The 15,297-nt window shown below is 33.7% G+C and overlaps 2 protein-coding genes across 3 annotated transcripts in view; one reads left to right on the top strand and one right to left on the bottom strand.

Moving 5' to 3' along the window:
- Nucleotides 1-3,303: 3,303 nt before the first annotated feature.
- LOC124363847 lies at nucleotides 3,304-4,406 on the top strand. The gene is made up of 2 exons (XM_046819149.1): nucleotides 3,304-3,799; nucleotides 4,273-4,406. The coding sequence occupies exons 1-2, from the start codon at nucleotides 3,304-3,306 to the stop codon at nucleotides 4,404-4,406; spliced, it is 630 nt and encodes a 209-aa protein (XP_046675105.1).
- Nucleotides 4,407-5,648: 1,242 nt separating this feature from the next.
- Nucleotides 5,649-15,297, bottom strand: part of LOC124363752 (catalase) — a 51,047-nt gene continuing 41,398 nt past the window's right edge. The window contains exons 7-11 of one of the 2 annotated variants that reach the window (XM_046819017.1): nucleotides 14,217-14,369; nucleotides 9,568-9,651; nucleotides 9,285-9,436; nucleotides 9,039-9,171; nucleotides 5,649-6,365 (exon numbers count right to left, since the gene is read on the bottom strand). In XM_046819017.1, the coding sequence (XP_046674973.1) occupies nucleotides 6,273-6,365; nucleotides 9,039-9,171; nucleotides 9,285-9,436; nucleotides 9,568-9,651; nucleotides 14,217-14,369 (615 nt within the window). In that variant the 3' untranslated portion in view covers nucleotides 5,649-6,272. Of the gene's footprint in view, nucleotides 6,366-9,038; nucleotides 9,172-9,284; nucleotides 9,521-9,567; nucleotides 9,652-14,216; nucleotides 14,370-15,297 lie in introns of both variants that reach the window. The other variant, XM_046819022.1, reaches the window with a different exon arrangement.

The raw sequence follows: 15,297 nt of genomic DNA, 5'->3' as shown, positions 1-15,297 counted from the left end.
TAACAGTACTTGTACTTGAATGCATTATAATATTATTACTACATGTCTCATAAATATGGAGATCTAAAAGAGGCAACTCTAAACTTTGTTGGGTTTATGCTTGAGTCTTCATTCAAGAATACAACACAAAAATTAACTTGCTGATTTCATGCCAAGTACTGTCCGGTCCTTGAACCAAATAGAATGTTATGCTGTATAAAAAGCATGTCCTGCAGCAACTATGTTGTTTTCCTTTATGTAAGGGTCCAATTATTAACTATTGAATTAATAATTAACTATTAACAGTAATTGACTGTTATATTATCAAACTCATGAAAACACTTTAAATGACAGATTTCAGATTTCCAAAAATCTCCATGAAAACTAAAACAAGATATAACTCTTCAAGACAAATAGCTGGATAAAATATACCCAATGATATAGATAAAGACAGTTTTGTTTTGAAATGCCAGAATTTCTAATGTGTATGAAGATAGGAAGTACCAAAAACAATAGACATATACTACTATATGAATGTAAAATATATTGAACCTCCTAAATAAAATAATTTGAAAAGTGAAGATTGATAATAGAGAGAGACAAATCTTCCAAAGACTTGATTGATGGCTTTGTAAGATAAAAGATAAACACATAAACTAAATGATAAAACCATACTCAATTACAAAGTAAATACATATAATTAAAAAATATATATTCATAAACAACTGTCACTTTCTAGTAAGGGAAATGACCGGACCATAGATAGTGAATAATGGAGATACTCTCCATTATGGTTAAGGTAAAATTTCTCCCAAATCCGACAGGTAGGGAACTGAATTTGTGAATTATGTTTTCACAAGTCGTTAAAGGCACAACACCCTGAAGGTGATGTATCCTGATTTGGTGCCCATCACACTCATTGTGTTAAAAATTATAGTGTCAATTAATAAATATACAATAAACAATATTCTTTATTCATAAACGTTGAGTTTAGAATTTTTGTCAATACAATAAAGGACATACAGAGCAGAAAATTTAAAATATCAGTTCATGATGCAATTGATTTCCAGTTTATGATCTTGAATAGTGTAGAAGGGTTGCTGGAGAAACCAACTTTTGAGTGAGTTCTTCAGGTGTTTGACTGGTGTTTTCTTCAGAGTCTGGTAGAATGTTGAAATAGATTGCTCCTTTGTATGATGGTTCCCTCTCATATAAACTTAGGTGGTGTGTTTCAAGAGCAAAGTGGTGTCTATTTCTTGTGTTGTAGCAGTGATGGTCTCCAGTTCTAGTCTGTCCAGTTGTTACAGAGTGCAAAATAGTATAAATTATATAAAGAGCTACTACTTTTAAAATCCTCAGTTCTCTGAAGGCTTACCTGCAACTGTCTCATGGTCTCAGCCCAGTAAGAACTCTGATGGTTCTCTTTTGTATTATTAATACTCTTTGTAAATTTGTTGCTGTTGTACTTCCCCATACAATTAATCCATATCTAAGATGGGTCTCAAAGAGAGAATGGTAGGCTGATTTACCCATATCAGTTTATAAAGAAATTAAATCATTACCAAATAATATTCCATCTATCAATTATAAGTACTCACACTTTTATTTCGGGGGTTTGTGGGTAACATATCAACCACAAAGTTGAGTTAAAAATAATTTTAATTTCATAATTTCAATCATCAATTATATGTAGTTTTGTGTTAGAGGTACATAATACTGTCAAATAAAAACAAAATCATCTTACACAAAAAGTCAGTAATTAATTAACTAACAGTAACAAATACTGTAACCACTTTTACAAATTAGGGATACCAATTGTCATTAATTTTTAATTATTTTATTTGTTTGTTTTCAAGCAAATTAAATTTATTTAAATTTTATTGACTTTACCCATATAACTTTTTCTTTAAATCTGTAATTTGCAAATATTATTAAAAGACTGATCTTAAAAACATCTTGAGTCATTGAGTCAACGATTAGTAGTGTAAAGGACCAAATTAACTTGTGACCTAAATAGACTATTATTGTTGATATTGTTTTCGTACCTGTTTTTTCTCCTAACAATATTTACAACACAATAAATTAGGCATCATAATCAACAAATTAATTAACTATAATCTTAAATCAACTGCAGAATCACGGAAAATATTCAAATAAAAATATTATTCTATTCAAACAAATGAAAAAAACAGAAACTTATTATATTTTTGTTTTAATTTATATTATTATTCATTGAAGTTCCTCGATCCTGCTCATGTCACACTGTCAGAGGTGCTTCTGCTGAGTGATTCCACAAGATCGTCGATGTTACTTCTTTGGTATGATATGTCTGTCATTGACCTTCTAAATAGGTGTACATTTGTTTACCCAATCAGGAACCCTCATGCTGGATATTTTATCGTCTAGAGTTTTATCGCCTTGGGAAAAAACTGCCCCTAAACCCCAACCTTAACCATCCAGAATGTCCTGTCACTCAGGAAGCAGCACAAAGGTTCTTTTAGGGCAATTTCTTAGCTTCTTGTTCTAAGAGAACAAAAATGTAAATACAGAAATTACTTTAACATCCGGCACTACTGGTGGTGAGAGAAAAGAAGAGACCTGGCCCGTGCCGGCGCACAGCTGTGTACTATGTAGTGTGTTGCCGCGCGGTAATTTCAGGCGTTTCGCCCCACAGCCAACCCTGCGAATTGTTTATCCTAGCAATGGAGTTGTTTGTTTTCAGTAATGTGGCATTCCTGCAGAGTGTGACTCTATTGTGTGATAGAGATTTGTGATAAAGAAGCGAGTGACAAAGTGTTAACAGTGCCTCTTGCAAAAGCAACAGAACGTGCTGCTAATTATTGCAAAGTTTTGAAACAATCAATAAAAAGAATAAGAAAAGAAGCAAAATCCACTCTTGCAGAAAAACTGATGAGCCCTGGTAAAAAGTCAAAGATGTGATCAATACAAAATTAAAATAGACGAGTTCGACAGGCGAGTGATTGTGAATGTCATTAGGGACTTTTATGCAGTAAAAAAAGTTGTGCCAACCTATAAAAAACTCTTACCAGTTTTACGTGAAAAATACATTTTGTATGGAGTGAGTGGGCTCTTCGACGTGAACTGAAAAACATGGGGTTCAGATGGAAGAAGTGTGGGTCGAATAGAAAACTGCTTATTGAAAGGCCAGACATTGTCAACTGGAGATTCGAGTATCTGTGAAACATTAAGAAGTGCCGAGACAATAAGAAGAAGATATTTTACCTGGATGAGACGTGGATTGACTCTGACTTAACGTTTCAAAGGTGTTAGCAAAGTCTTGAAGTGGATGGAGTATTGCCGGACATGTACGCAGCAAACCGCGTGATCGTTGTGGACATAGGATCTCAGGATGGCTTTTTGAAAGGTGGTCGCCTCATCTACAAAGCTAACTGTTCCACGGGAGACTACCATGGACAGATGCATGGTGTGATCTTTGAAAAGTGGATAAAAGAGCATGTGCTGCCAAATCTACCTGATGACTCTGTTGTAGTGATTGATAACACGCCTTATCACGAGGAACAGGTAGATAAAGAACCCAGTAAAAGGGCTACAAAACGCGTCATGATAGAGTGGCTACAAAGACATGAGGAATCCTACGATGAAAAGGCGACAAGAAAAGCAGTGTTGTATGAAGCGGTTCAAAGATTGAAGCCACCCAGAAAGATCTACAAGATTGACAACTTGCTGAAAGAAAAAGGTCACACTGTGTTGAGACTTCCATCCTACATGTGCGACCTCAACGCTATTGAGTTTGTCTGGGCTCAAGTGAAACAATATGTTCGACACAACAATGCTTCAGGTAAATAATTTGTAAAATATTTATATTTCTGTATTGCGTTTTATGTAAATCCAGTATATCACAGGTGCTGCATTTCTTATTTAACAAGGCATTCACTGTTGTGAATAATTTACAAAGCTGTCCTTATTTACAAACTCAAAAATTTGGACCCAAGTGAACTGCACTGTTGTTGGACGAAAGAATAAAAATAATATTTACGTAAATATCAAAGTTGCAAATTTATTTGTAATAAGATTATTGTAATCATTACAACAAGAAATTTAATTATACTTAGCAAAAACATTCATACCGTAATTTTTTTAGGTAGTGTGTCCTTAACGAAACTATCAAATATGGCGACAACGGCACTGGACTCAGTGACTCCTACTAAGTGGAAAAATTATTGTGACCACGTGCAGCACATTGAACTGCATTGTACTGGGAGAAGGACGGCATCACGGAAGACGCAATAGATGAGTTTGTCATACGACTAGGTGAAGATGGTGATGATAGTTCCAGCTCTGACAGTTCGGATGACCCTAGTGACCCTGAGTCTGATGAAGAATTAGCAGTACCATTGCCGATGGACACTGATACAAGCACAGAGAACAAAATGTTTTCTAAATGAATGTGAACACACTTGTTTAACCTTATATGTAAAATAATGGGTTGTTAATTTCAACATTACTAACAGTAAGTTTTTTTATGTTATCTTCCGAACATGCTTACCATTGGAGGATTAAACTGTGTCCTCTCGGTTTCATATTCAACAATTTACAACTTTAGCAAAATGTAATTATTTTCTTTGACATGGTATTTGTAAAGCTGTTGAAGCAAATTTTTTTTACCCAATTACAAATGTTCCTATTTTTTTACGTAAGAGGTTTTTTGTTTACTGTATATTGTGTTAGTCAGTAAGGTATCAATGTTAAAAAAAGCACTACATTTACATTAAACATATATGAACATTAGTAATTGTTATCTTAACAATACAAAAATCTTCACTTTCAGCAATTCATTCCTTTAATTATTGTTTGTTTACAACCACTGTAGAGCCTAATTATTAGAATTTAGTACAAACATAAATTTTGCTCAATTTTAATTGATCAAAACAGTAACGTCATTTAAATTATCTTATAAAACATAACAATTAGGCCGCAAATCAATCAAAACAGTGAAACAATAATGGAATTACGAAACAAGGCGCGGCAATATACTAGTAGTAGCGCCTGCAATTTTCAGATAGGCCAGAATCCAGGTCTCTTCTTTACTCTCACCATCAGTAGTAGCAGAAATCCATAAATACTCATGACAGACTTAGCTCTGTAATTAAGAGCGGGTCATTAGGGTTAAGAATAAGTTCACAGTTCAATGTTTCATTTAAAGACAGGTTTTCCCAGTCATATTAAATTTACATAATTTTGTTCTAAACATTTGTATAGTATTAATATTTCCATAATTTTGACTTTGCTATTGTGAATAAGGTAAATAAACATTGAATCACCAATACATACCACAAAATACTTTTCAACAGCCATAAATTAGATCTGCATTAACTTTTTGTAGTTGAACTTTCTGCGTTGTTAACAGCCTAAAGCTCTTTAATCAACACGTACTCCCATTACAGATCTTCCAACTCCTTGAGAGCTTTCCACTTGGTATGCCAAGTTTTTTAGCTTCATCTTGTATTGACATTTAGCTGTTCTACAATTTATGTATACTTACCCTTATATTTATACTTTTATTTTACTTAGAAGTTACTGTTATTTATTAAATTTTCAATGACTTCTAGAAAAATCATAATTTAATAGAAAATTTTGTAAATTATATTCTTTTAATGTTTTATAGGTATTAATTAACAAATCTGCTGTAATATTTGTACTCTTATTTATTCACAATACATTCAAAAACATAAAAAACAAATAATAAAATTGTACAATAACTCATTATACAGCTAAGTAAGGCACCACATGTTGATTACAGAACATCGAATGGCAATATTACCAAGTTAAAGTTTATGATTGAATGGAATGAATTTTTAGAAGTATGAATGAATGGTTTGTGCGGTTAGTGTTGTAATGAAAATTAATGAAATTGTATAAAATACTCATAGTATTGATGGGGTTCAAGTTTTATTATAGTTAATTAGTATAATAACAGTATTTTGAAAATCTTTTCTACTTAAGTGCATTACTTTGTTTGTTGGAATTATTTTTATAAATATGTAAAACATTCATTCGCACCAATTATGTTAGTTTAAAACTATTCCCTAGATAAACAAAGAGAGAATTAAAAAGCTTTCAAACATTTAGGTTTCATGAAAAGTATGGAATTAGTTTACAGCCAACACCTTAAAACACCATCACCGCAAACAAGAAAATTCAAATGTTATTCCAGAATTTGAGAAAAAATTTGATTACAATGAAAAACTTTTGACTTGGTAACATATAAGTTAACACAAAATTGTGCGACACAATAAAATCAGGTTAGTGATTTAGAGCTTGCTGATTGTGATTTTACGCAAGCCCTCGGCCAGGCGTTGTCCAAGGTCTAAATCCACCTGGCTGAAGTTCTTGACAGCTCGGTCCTACACATACCAACATTCATATTAGCTTACCAGTCAATGAGAAATTCGCTTTGGCAAACATACAGTAGACTCTGTTTTAAATTAAACATATTGTATTAAAGTCACTTTACAATTAAACAGTGAAATATACAATTTTTGGTTTTCACTATTGTAACATTTTATCTACTCTTATAACTTTATTAAGAACAACAATATTAACCCTCGCTTGTATGAAGAGTGTATACAGATGTTTTACTGTTATGCGTACAGTAATTTCTCTCGCATCTAGCCTGGAATACTAAATCCAAAACCTCCAATATCTGGACCAATTTTCATAGCTATTTTTCACGAAAAAATTATCTTAACTAAAAGATATTGTTCACTGACAATCATTACTGATATATAATTGATACTGATACATACATTAAACTTCAGAGAAAATTTGTAGTCCTAATTTTTTGTCATTATTGTTAGTTGCTTCTTGTGAAATTTCATTAAAAACTACTAAAAGTTACTCAATTTTATCTTCATTGTATAACAGACATGTTGACAGTTTTTAATCATTTTGTATTTGTTTTCGCAAACTTCTAGAAGGCAAATTAAGTGAGCCTTATGTTTAGATGGTCATGTTCATAAAATCAATTAAATAATTAAGGAAATTCAGGAGTTTATTATTACAAATCTTTTTGTTAGATTTTTATTATTTCCAATTGTTTCCATACATCAAGAAATTTGATTGTATTTGTTTTTTCACACATTAGTTTTGCCGATTGTTCCCTGCTAACAGATAGTTAAATGCACAGGTAGCAGAATCTTATTTACTAGGTAATGAAAAACGTACATCCAAATATGATAAGTGCCTGAATTTAAGTGGTAATCATGTGAAAAACCGATTAAAAGTTTTTCTTTTGAATCTATATGTTAGTAAAGTTGTAATTTATTAATTATTTTCAATTTACAAAATGAACTTAATTTCTGAACAACCCTCAACACATTAGTTCAAACCACATAAAATATGCAGATGTTCATTTTATAAAATACTAATATGAAAGACAAATCCATCTGCAGTGTGATAGAGAGAGAAATTTGTAAATAATATGACCTGTTGCAACAACAACAATGTCAAAAAAAGGACTTACAAATTAAATGTCAAAAACTCATACTTATTTAAATTTCTGGCATTCAAAAATAGCTGTACATGTAAATGTTCTATGGCATACCAACTAAGGATGAGAGCTAATGTAATCTTGTGGCATGAATAAAAAAGTGGCTTTATAACACACAAAAACCAAGACTCTCCTACTACGTTCACTTACTATATTGGAAGATCAGGTAGGGAGCAAAAACTGAAGTTCACTACTCAGATTTTATTCCAAAATTAGATAGGAAATTAACTGATCTAATTCAAAGATCTATTTTATAACTTATTTGTTTGTAAGATATTTATCAGATTTATCAAGAGGTATACAAGGTGTGTTGAAAAGTAATACGATTTTTTTATTTTCGTGGGTTTGGAGAGTCTAACTGTCAAGATTGTCTTTTTTTTATTATATTGGTACTCATGCTCCTGAAGTATAAAAATTTCCAGCAGTATTCATTGTTTACTTTTTCAGTGGTAGATGTTAAGGTTAGACGTGTTTTATGAACTCAGCAATTTACATTGTTTAAAAAAATAGATTGAAGATTTTGTATCAAATGAATGATTTTATGAAAAATTAAAACAAATTAAATAAAGTGTAACAAAGTGTGGAAATGTTAACAGGTGTCTATGGTGAGTCTGCTATGAGTAAAACAAGGGTTCACAAATGGTATATATGTTTCAAAGATGGCCGTGAAGAGATTGAAAATGGCAAACGCTCCGGATGCCTCAGCACATTAACAACTGATGAAAACGTGAAAAATGGAAGATATGTTTATGAACCTATTACAATCAGAGAAGTTGCTGATGATGTTGGCATATGAAATGGCTCATGCCATGGAATTTTTATGAATGTTTTGGGTATGAAACATGTGGCAGCAAAATATTTTTTTCAAAATTGTTGTATTGTTCCTTTTGTTGAAAGCGGCGAATGGATGTTGTTCAGGAGTCATTAAATTAAGTCAACGACGATGCTGAATTGCTGAAACTTGTTATAACAGGTGACAAAACATGGGTTTATAGATATGATGTCGAAGTCTCAATCATCCCAGTAGAGGCATTCTGGATTACCAAGACCGAATAAGGCTTGACAAGTGCAGTCAAACGTGAAGGTTATGCTCACTCTGTTCTTAGGTTTTTATTGTATAGTGCATAATGAATTCTTGCCATAAGGTCAAACCATCAATAAGGATTACTACTTGCAAGTTCAACGCCGTTTGCGAGAAGCAATTAGATAAAACATCCGGATTTGTGGCATAACAATTCATGGCTTTTGCACCATGACAATGCACCTACTCACACTTCATTGCTTGTTTGTGAATTTTTGGCCAAAAACAGTACTGTAACAATGCCCTAGCCTCCATATTCTCCAGACATGGCTCTGTGTGACTCTTTTTATTCCCAAAAATATAGAGAACCTAAAGGGCCATCATTTTACAAGCATAGATGACATTAAAAGTGCATTGATTAGCAACATTATTGAAAATGAATAAATATATTTTCAAAAAATAAAAATTGTTGTTGCTTTTGAACATACCTCAGACGATTCACCTTACCTGTATAAAGGAAGAAGCCGCCTTCAAGTTGCCAACAATGTTGTTGACCAACCGGTTGCGCTCCTCTTCGTTTAGAGTTTTCTTCCAGAACAGAGTGGCTTGACTGAAGTTGTCATCATCAGCACTGTTGTATCTGAGCGAAACATAAAACATTTTTGTGTTTCAATTAAAAAACTCAAACTAAATAATAATATTTAAGTGAATATAATTGCTAACCATTTGAACAGTTAAATAAAAATTACTTACTTGGCGACATCACCAGTGGCACTGAACTTCAAGTATCCACCTCGGGGGCTCTCTTTCTGCCCATTAAAGCTGTTAGGGAAATAGTTGGGGGCACCGGCCTGGTTATTGCCAAAGCACATGGGCCCATCACGCAGGTTATTGTTGAGCGTAACCTTGTATGGGCAGTTGACTGGTAACTGCAGGTAGTTGGGACCCAGGCGGTGACGGTGAGTGTCAGTGTAGGAGAACAGACGGGCCTGTACATATTAACACTTCAGTGAGCATACAGTTTGTTGATCGTAACCTTGTATGGGCAGTTGACTGGTAACTGCAGGTAGTTGGGACCCAGGCGGTGACGGTGAGTGTCAGTGTAGGAGAACAGACGGGCCTGTACATATTAACACTTCAGTGAGCATACAGTTTGTTGATCGTAACCTTGTATGGGCAGTTGACTGGTAACTGCAGGTAGTTGGGACCCAGGAAAATAAATGATCAGCTGCTGAAAATCTAAATATATATAAATGAAAGTCGTGTTAGTTACACCATTGTTAACTCAAGAACGGCTGGACTGATTTTTGTGTTTTTGGATTTGTCTTTGTCGGGAATAGGATAATAAGTATTAATAATATGATATTATATCAATAAAAATAAAATATACAAAAACAAAGTTTGGTTAATTACATAATTTATAACTCAAGAATGGCTGTGCCGATTATAATAATCTCTGATTTATTAGATTTGCCTCCGTTCCAAATAGCAGAATAACTATTAATATGTCTACAGAAAGAATCAGGTAAACAGAAAAAGAAAAGATTTTTATATCATAGTATAGATTGAAATAGCCTGTTAAATTTAAACATCTGTTATATGTAAACATTGTTTTATGACAGCATAACTACTGATGGCGAGAGAAAAGAAGAGACCTGGCCCGTGCCGGCGCACAGCTGTGTACTAGTGTGTTGCCGCGCAATAATTTCAGGCGCTTCGCCCCACAGCCAACCCTGCGAATTGTTTATCCTAGCAATGGAACAGTGAAACAATAATGGAATTACGAAACAAGGCGCTGCAACATACTAGTAGTAGCGCCTGCAAATTTCAGATAGGCCAGAATCCAGGTCTCTTCTTTTCTCTCGCCATCAGTATATGTTTTATTACCTTAACCACTATTTTTAATTTATTTCACCTATAGTCTTGAAATTATAGAGTAAGCTATATAGTTACAACACTTCTTATTTCAACCTTTTTTTGCGACCACTATTGAGCACAGAGTAAAAAATTATACAGTTAAAAAATTAAGTATTCAATGCTTGGTCAGTACAACTAAAATACAGATATCAAAGACAAAGTAATTATAAAACCCGTCTGAATTGTCTTTTGATAGAGGTAGGTTTCTCAGACCTTTATATGTGCATGTATATATATGTGTGTGTGTGTGTGTGTGTATATATATACATTAATTAAATTTTGTATAAATGGCAATAGCCTAATTTCATTTTTCAATAAACATTGAATCACAAAAAGTACTTGCTCCGCTGGGACTCGAACCCGGATCTCTCACTTGCCTGGTATAACATTTATACCAAATTTGATTAATGTAAATAAAAGTCCTTTGACAGGTATTTGGTCTTCCAATCATATGTTAGTTTGGTTATTTAAACGCATATGTGACAGATACAGCCAAATACAAAGTAACTGAATCATAAAAAGTAAGGGCTTTGTGGTGTAGTGGTAGCACACACACCCGGCAAATGAGAGATCCGGGTTCGAGTCCCGGCGGAGCAAGTACTTTTTGTGATTCAATGTTTATTGAAAAATTATATATATATATATATATATATATATATATATATATATATATATGTATGTATATTTTCTTCATCGGGAAAAAAGTCAAATCAACTATGAGGCAAAAATACTAGGACTGGAATAAATAAATTACAATGGCCATATACAACTATACAAAATTGATTGGGAAAACAAGGAAAACTGAACATTGATGTCGGAAATATATTTAATTCAAACCAGAAGTGTTCATAAACGTGTAAAGCCTAAGAAATTGCGTGTGAAGTCCCGGATAACTGCTAGTAATATAAATAAAATATAAAAATTTATTTTTTTTATTCTTCTTTTTACTTCAAAATCTAAAATGTAAAGATACATAAAAATGTTACCGTATTACATTAATTCATTAGGTCAGGTCAGGACTTGTCACTGACCTTTCACCATGTTTGGTTTTGGTAATCAGTTGAATGTAGTTGAGTAAGGCATAGCAAAGTACTCTAAAACTCTGTACTGCGCTCAATTGTGCACAATCAGAATACATCTCCACCAAGACTACATTGGATAGCTGCTGTATAATTGTAGCCTAGCTGAAAAAGAACTCTTAGATTCAAATGGTGTTTATTTGATTATTTTTTTTTACCATCTTTAACAGATGTTTTTAATTAAAATAGATATATTGCGGATATGTTTATATCCTGATCAAAATGTATTTAAAAATTCATCCAATTACTAAAATAAGTTTTTAAAATTTTTGAACCAATTTTATAAAATACTATTGGATTATTAACATCACATGTGTACATCAGTATATACGAGATAAAAGTATTTTAAGAAATCTAAGTTAACTTAATAAAGTTAATGAGGTCCAAAAACTAACAAAAACTGCAGCAGAGGTACATTTTAACCCTTTTAACCCCGGCCATTAAATCAAGTGATGTGCCAGAAATCCCAAGCCATTTTCAGACAAAATGTAAGGGTTTTGTAAAAAATTCATAACTCAGTTATTTTTTAAGATATTTAGGTAATTCTTTTTTTGTTTTACTTCTTTATACATGTAGCTTACAGAAATATACAAATAAAATTATTATTTTGAAAGTAATTTTTTTAAAATGCATATACATATATAATAATATAAATAAAAATGAAAAAATTTCAAGTTTGATCATGGAAACCATATAGATAAAAAAATATTTGACACAAAAATACCCATTTACTTTATGATATATTTAATCCTTAATAAAAGGAAACAAAAATTATAGGCCTACCTTATTTACAAGTAGAGTAACATCAATTTTTGTAAAGCCGTGTAAATTTTTCTTTTTGCCATTTCTGGGCAAGGCAATGTAACAAGACCTTTGAAATTCACAGTACTTAAAATAAACATAAAACCAAAGTTATTTCGGACAAAATAACTAAAACTGTTCATAATCTAAATTTTAAAAAAGTTTTAAAACAATATTTACATCACTACAAAATGTAAATTTTCAAGATATCCATCACTCAAATCGTCGTCCCTAATCACATCCACACCATTTGCAACTAGGTTACTAATTATTGTATTTTCACTTACGGGAGACTTTGAAGATGTCTTTTACTCATTTTGAAATAAAACAAATAATAAACTAAACTTTAACTGCCGTACTTTATACTGCTTTAACCTAAAATATATATGTGAAGAAAACGGAATATTCACAACCACATGATATACAGCTGTCTGCAACAAGCGTGAGCAGTCGGTCGATCTGAACTGCAATTGCTCAGTCACAGACTGACAAAATACGAAGTCAAACCATTACAAACTAATATATTTCAATGCAAAATATCTTTGTGCACAAGTCTGTGAAATTTCAAAGCATTTGGTGAAATAGGTGGCCAGTAAAGTAATAAAAAGTGCACGTCCGCACTATACGGACGTCGGGAGTTGACGCCATTTTTACGACGTCCGTATAGTACGGACGTCGGGGTTAAAAGGGTTAAAGCTAAAACAAAATAAGGACATAATATGTCCTTGGTCCAAATATTATGTGGAATGATTTTGTAGCCAGGAGCTCATCGAAGATGATCATTGTGTCGGATGCCCGACGACTGCTCAAACCGATGCTCAGGTGGCCAAAATGAAAACTGTTTTGAACTCTGACAGGGATTTAACCATCGCCCTTATTAGTGAGGAGAACGGCCTTTCAGTCACAGCTGTCCACACCATTGTAACAGAGAATCTTGCGATGAGGAAATTGTGCACGAAGCTGGTGCCGAAAGTCTTAAGCCAGGAACAAAAACTTCCACGGATGGAAATTTCACAAGAAATTTTGGACAGTGCCCAGAAAGATGAAAATTTTCTTGATTACCTGCGATGAATCATGGGTGTTCCAGTACGACCCGGAAACAATACATCAAAGTTCAGAATGGCTTACACAGGGATCCCCATGTCTAAAAAAGCTTGAATGGCAAAATCAAAACAATGCTAATTGTTTTTTCCGACCGACATGACATTGTTCAAAAGGAATTCGTGCCTACTGGAACAGCCGTGAATGCTGCATTTTATGTGCAAGTGCTGACATGTCTGTGAAATGGCAAAACGCGTGTGCGACCAGCCATTGCGAAGAATTGGAAACTTCACCATGATCAAGAGCCGTGCTATGGTGCGATTGATTTGTGGCAGCTGCTGCCAAAATTCAGCAAGCCAACGTTGCCTCAGACCTGGCTCCACAAGACTTTTTCTTATTTCCGTGAATGAAACAGGAGCTCAAAGGACATCGGTTCGACTCCATCAAGGTGGTTCAAGACGCGGACGACAAAAGCTCTCAATAATATTTCAGAAACCGACTTCCAGCGGACCTTTGATGAATTTAAATTATTGGAACCCGTCACCATACTTATTGAACAGACCCTGTATACCCAGGTGGAGGGAACTTGGCCGAGCATAAGTTGAGATTGAAGAAGTTAATTTAAAGGCCATTATTAGTTCTTGTAATTACGATTTTGTTCATTACCTCCTTGTCCTATCTTCAGACCAGCTCATTGCACTAATGGTTCTATTTTTGCTCAGATGATTTTGTACAATGGTATTTTTACATACTGAGTTAAATGTAATAATGAAACGATGAAAGTATAGATAATACTTTGAAGGGGTTAACAGATCAATTATGTCTCCACATATAAGTAAGTGATTACCTGCAACATCTTGTCGGGACTGGGTTCAATGCCGGGCACCAGATGGGCAGGACTGTACGCTGCTTGTTCTACGTCCACAAAGTAGTTGCCAGGGTTCCTATCCAGGACTAGTTTGCCCACTTTGATTAGTGGGAAATCCGAATGTGGCCAGACCTGTAAACATAACATTCACAAGTTGACACTGTGTCCAACCATTTACTTCATGTGGACATTTATTCTAGCACTTTATGTCTAGTGGACAAACATATTTATGAAACTTAATCACATAGATGTTTATGTTTACATCAAAATAAAACAATTGTAAAATAAACTCTAGAAATACTTTTTTAGTGTATGCCTTTGTGGTTTACCAACATGAGCAAACTTTTCAACAGATTTCAGATCATAGATTTGAATGAAAATTTTTAAGGTTTTAGTATGTTATTAACCTGTTGAGGAGTAGCTGAAAGTTGTTCCAAAAGAGTATTGACGGTTATGACCGTCCATGACGGGGTTGCTAAAACAATCAATATTGCAACTGTTTATGCACTCTAGTGGCGTTCTTACATACTATTTCAACTGTGAAATGTTCAAAATAATTATTGCTGTACGGTGCTGTCTCCTAGTGACGGAATACATAATCACAGATTTGCCGCCAAATGTTCTGTAATTTTCTCGCGCTATGTCCATTTATAGGCTATACATGGTATCAAAAAACCCAAATGCTAAGGTTCACATCATGGACTTCCGAATTAACATTATCAGACAGATACTGGAAGCACATGTTGCACCAAGAGAAGAGGCTGCAGCTGTGACGCATCCGTTGGGCAGAGCCCAGCAGCCGCTACGCTTGTCAGGTCGCCATTTCCTCCGCCCACTACCAATAAGGGAAAATGGCCGAAGGAAGCTAAAACGCTGCTTTGTGTATTCAAATACAACACGGGGTGAGCGTAAAAGGAAAGAAACTGCTTATGAGTGCACAAAATGTGAAGTAGCACTTTGTGTGTACCCGTGTTTTGAACACTATCATACGTTTGTAAAATTAAAAAAAAAAACAAAATGTATGAATTTATCAAGTTGTAGATCCAAAAAATGCATTATT

This window comes from Homalodisca vitripennis, chromosome 1 (assembly GCF_021130785.1).
Source record: "Homalodisca vitripennis isolate AUS2020 chromosome 1, UT_GWSS_2.1, whole genome shotgun sequence".
In the NCBI taxonomy this organism is placed as follows: domain Eukaryota; kingdom Metazoa; phylum Arthropoda; class Insecta; order Hemiptera; family Cicadellidae; genus Homalodisca; species Homalodisca vitripennis.
Note: the sequence above shows the minus strand (reverse complement) of the source record. Positions and strands in the feature narration are given on the sequence as shown.

Excerpts from the sequence above, each read along its gene's own strand:
- LOC124363847 (XM_046819149.1), top strand. The coding sequence starts at position 3,304 with ATGTACGCAGCAAACCGCGTGATCGTTGTGGACATAGGATCTCAGGAT. Across the intron at positions 3,800-4,272 it reads TCGACACAACAATGCTTCAG|GTGAAGATGGTGATGATAGT; the intron begins GTAAATAATTTG and ends TCATACGACTAG.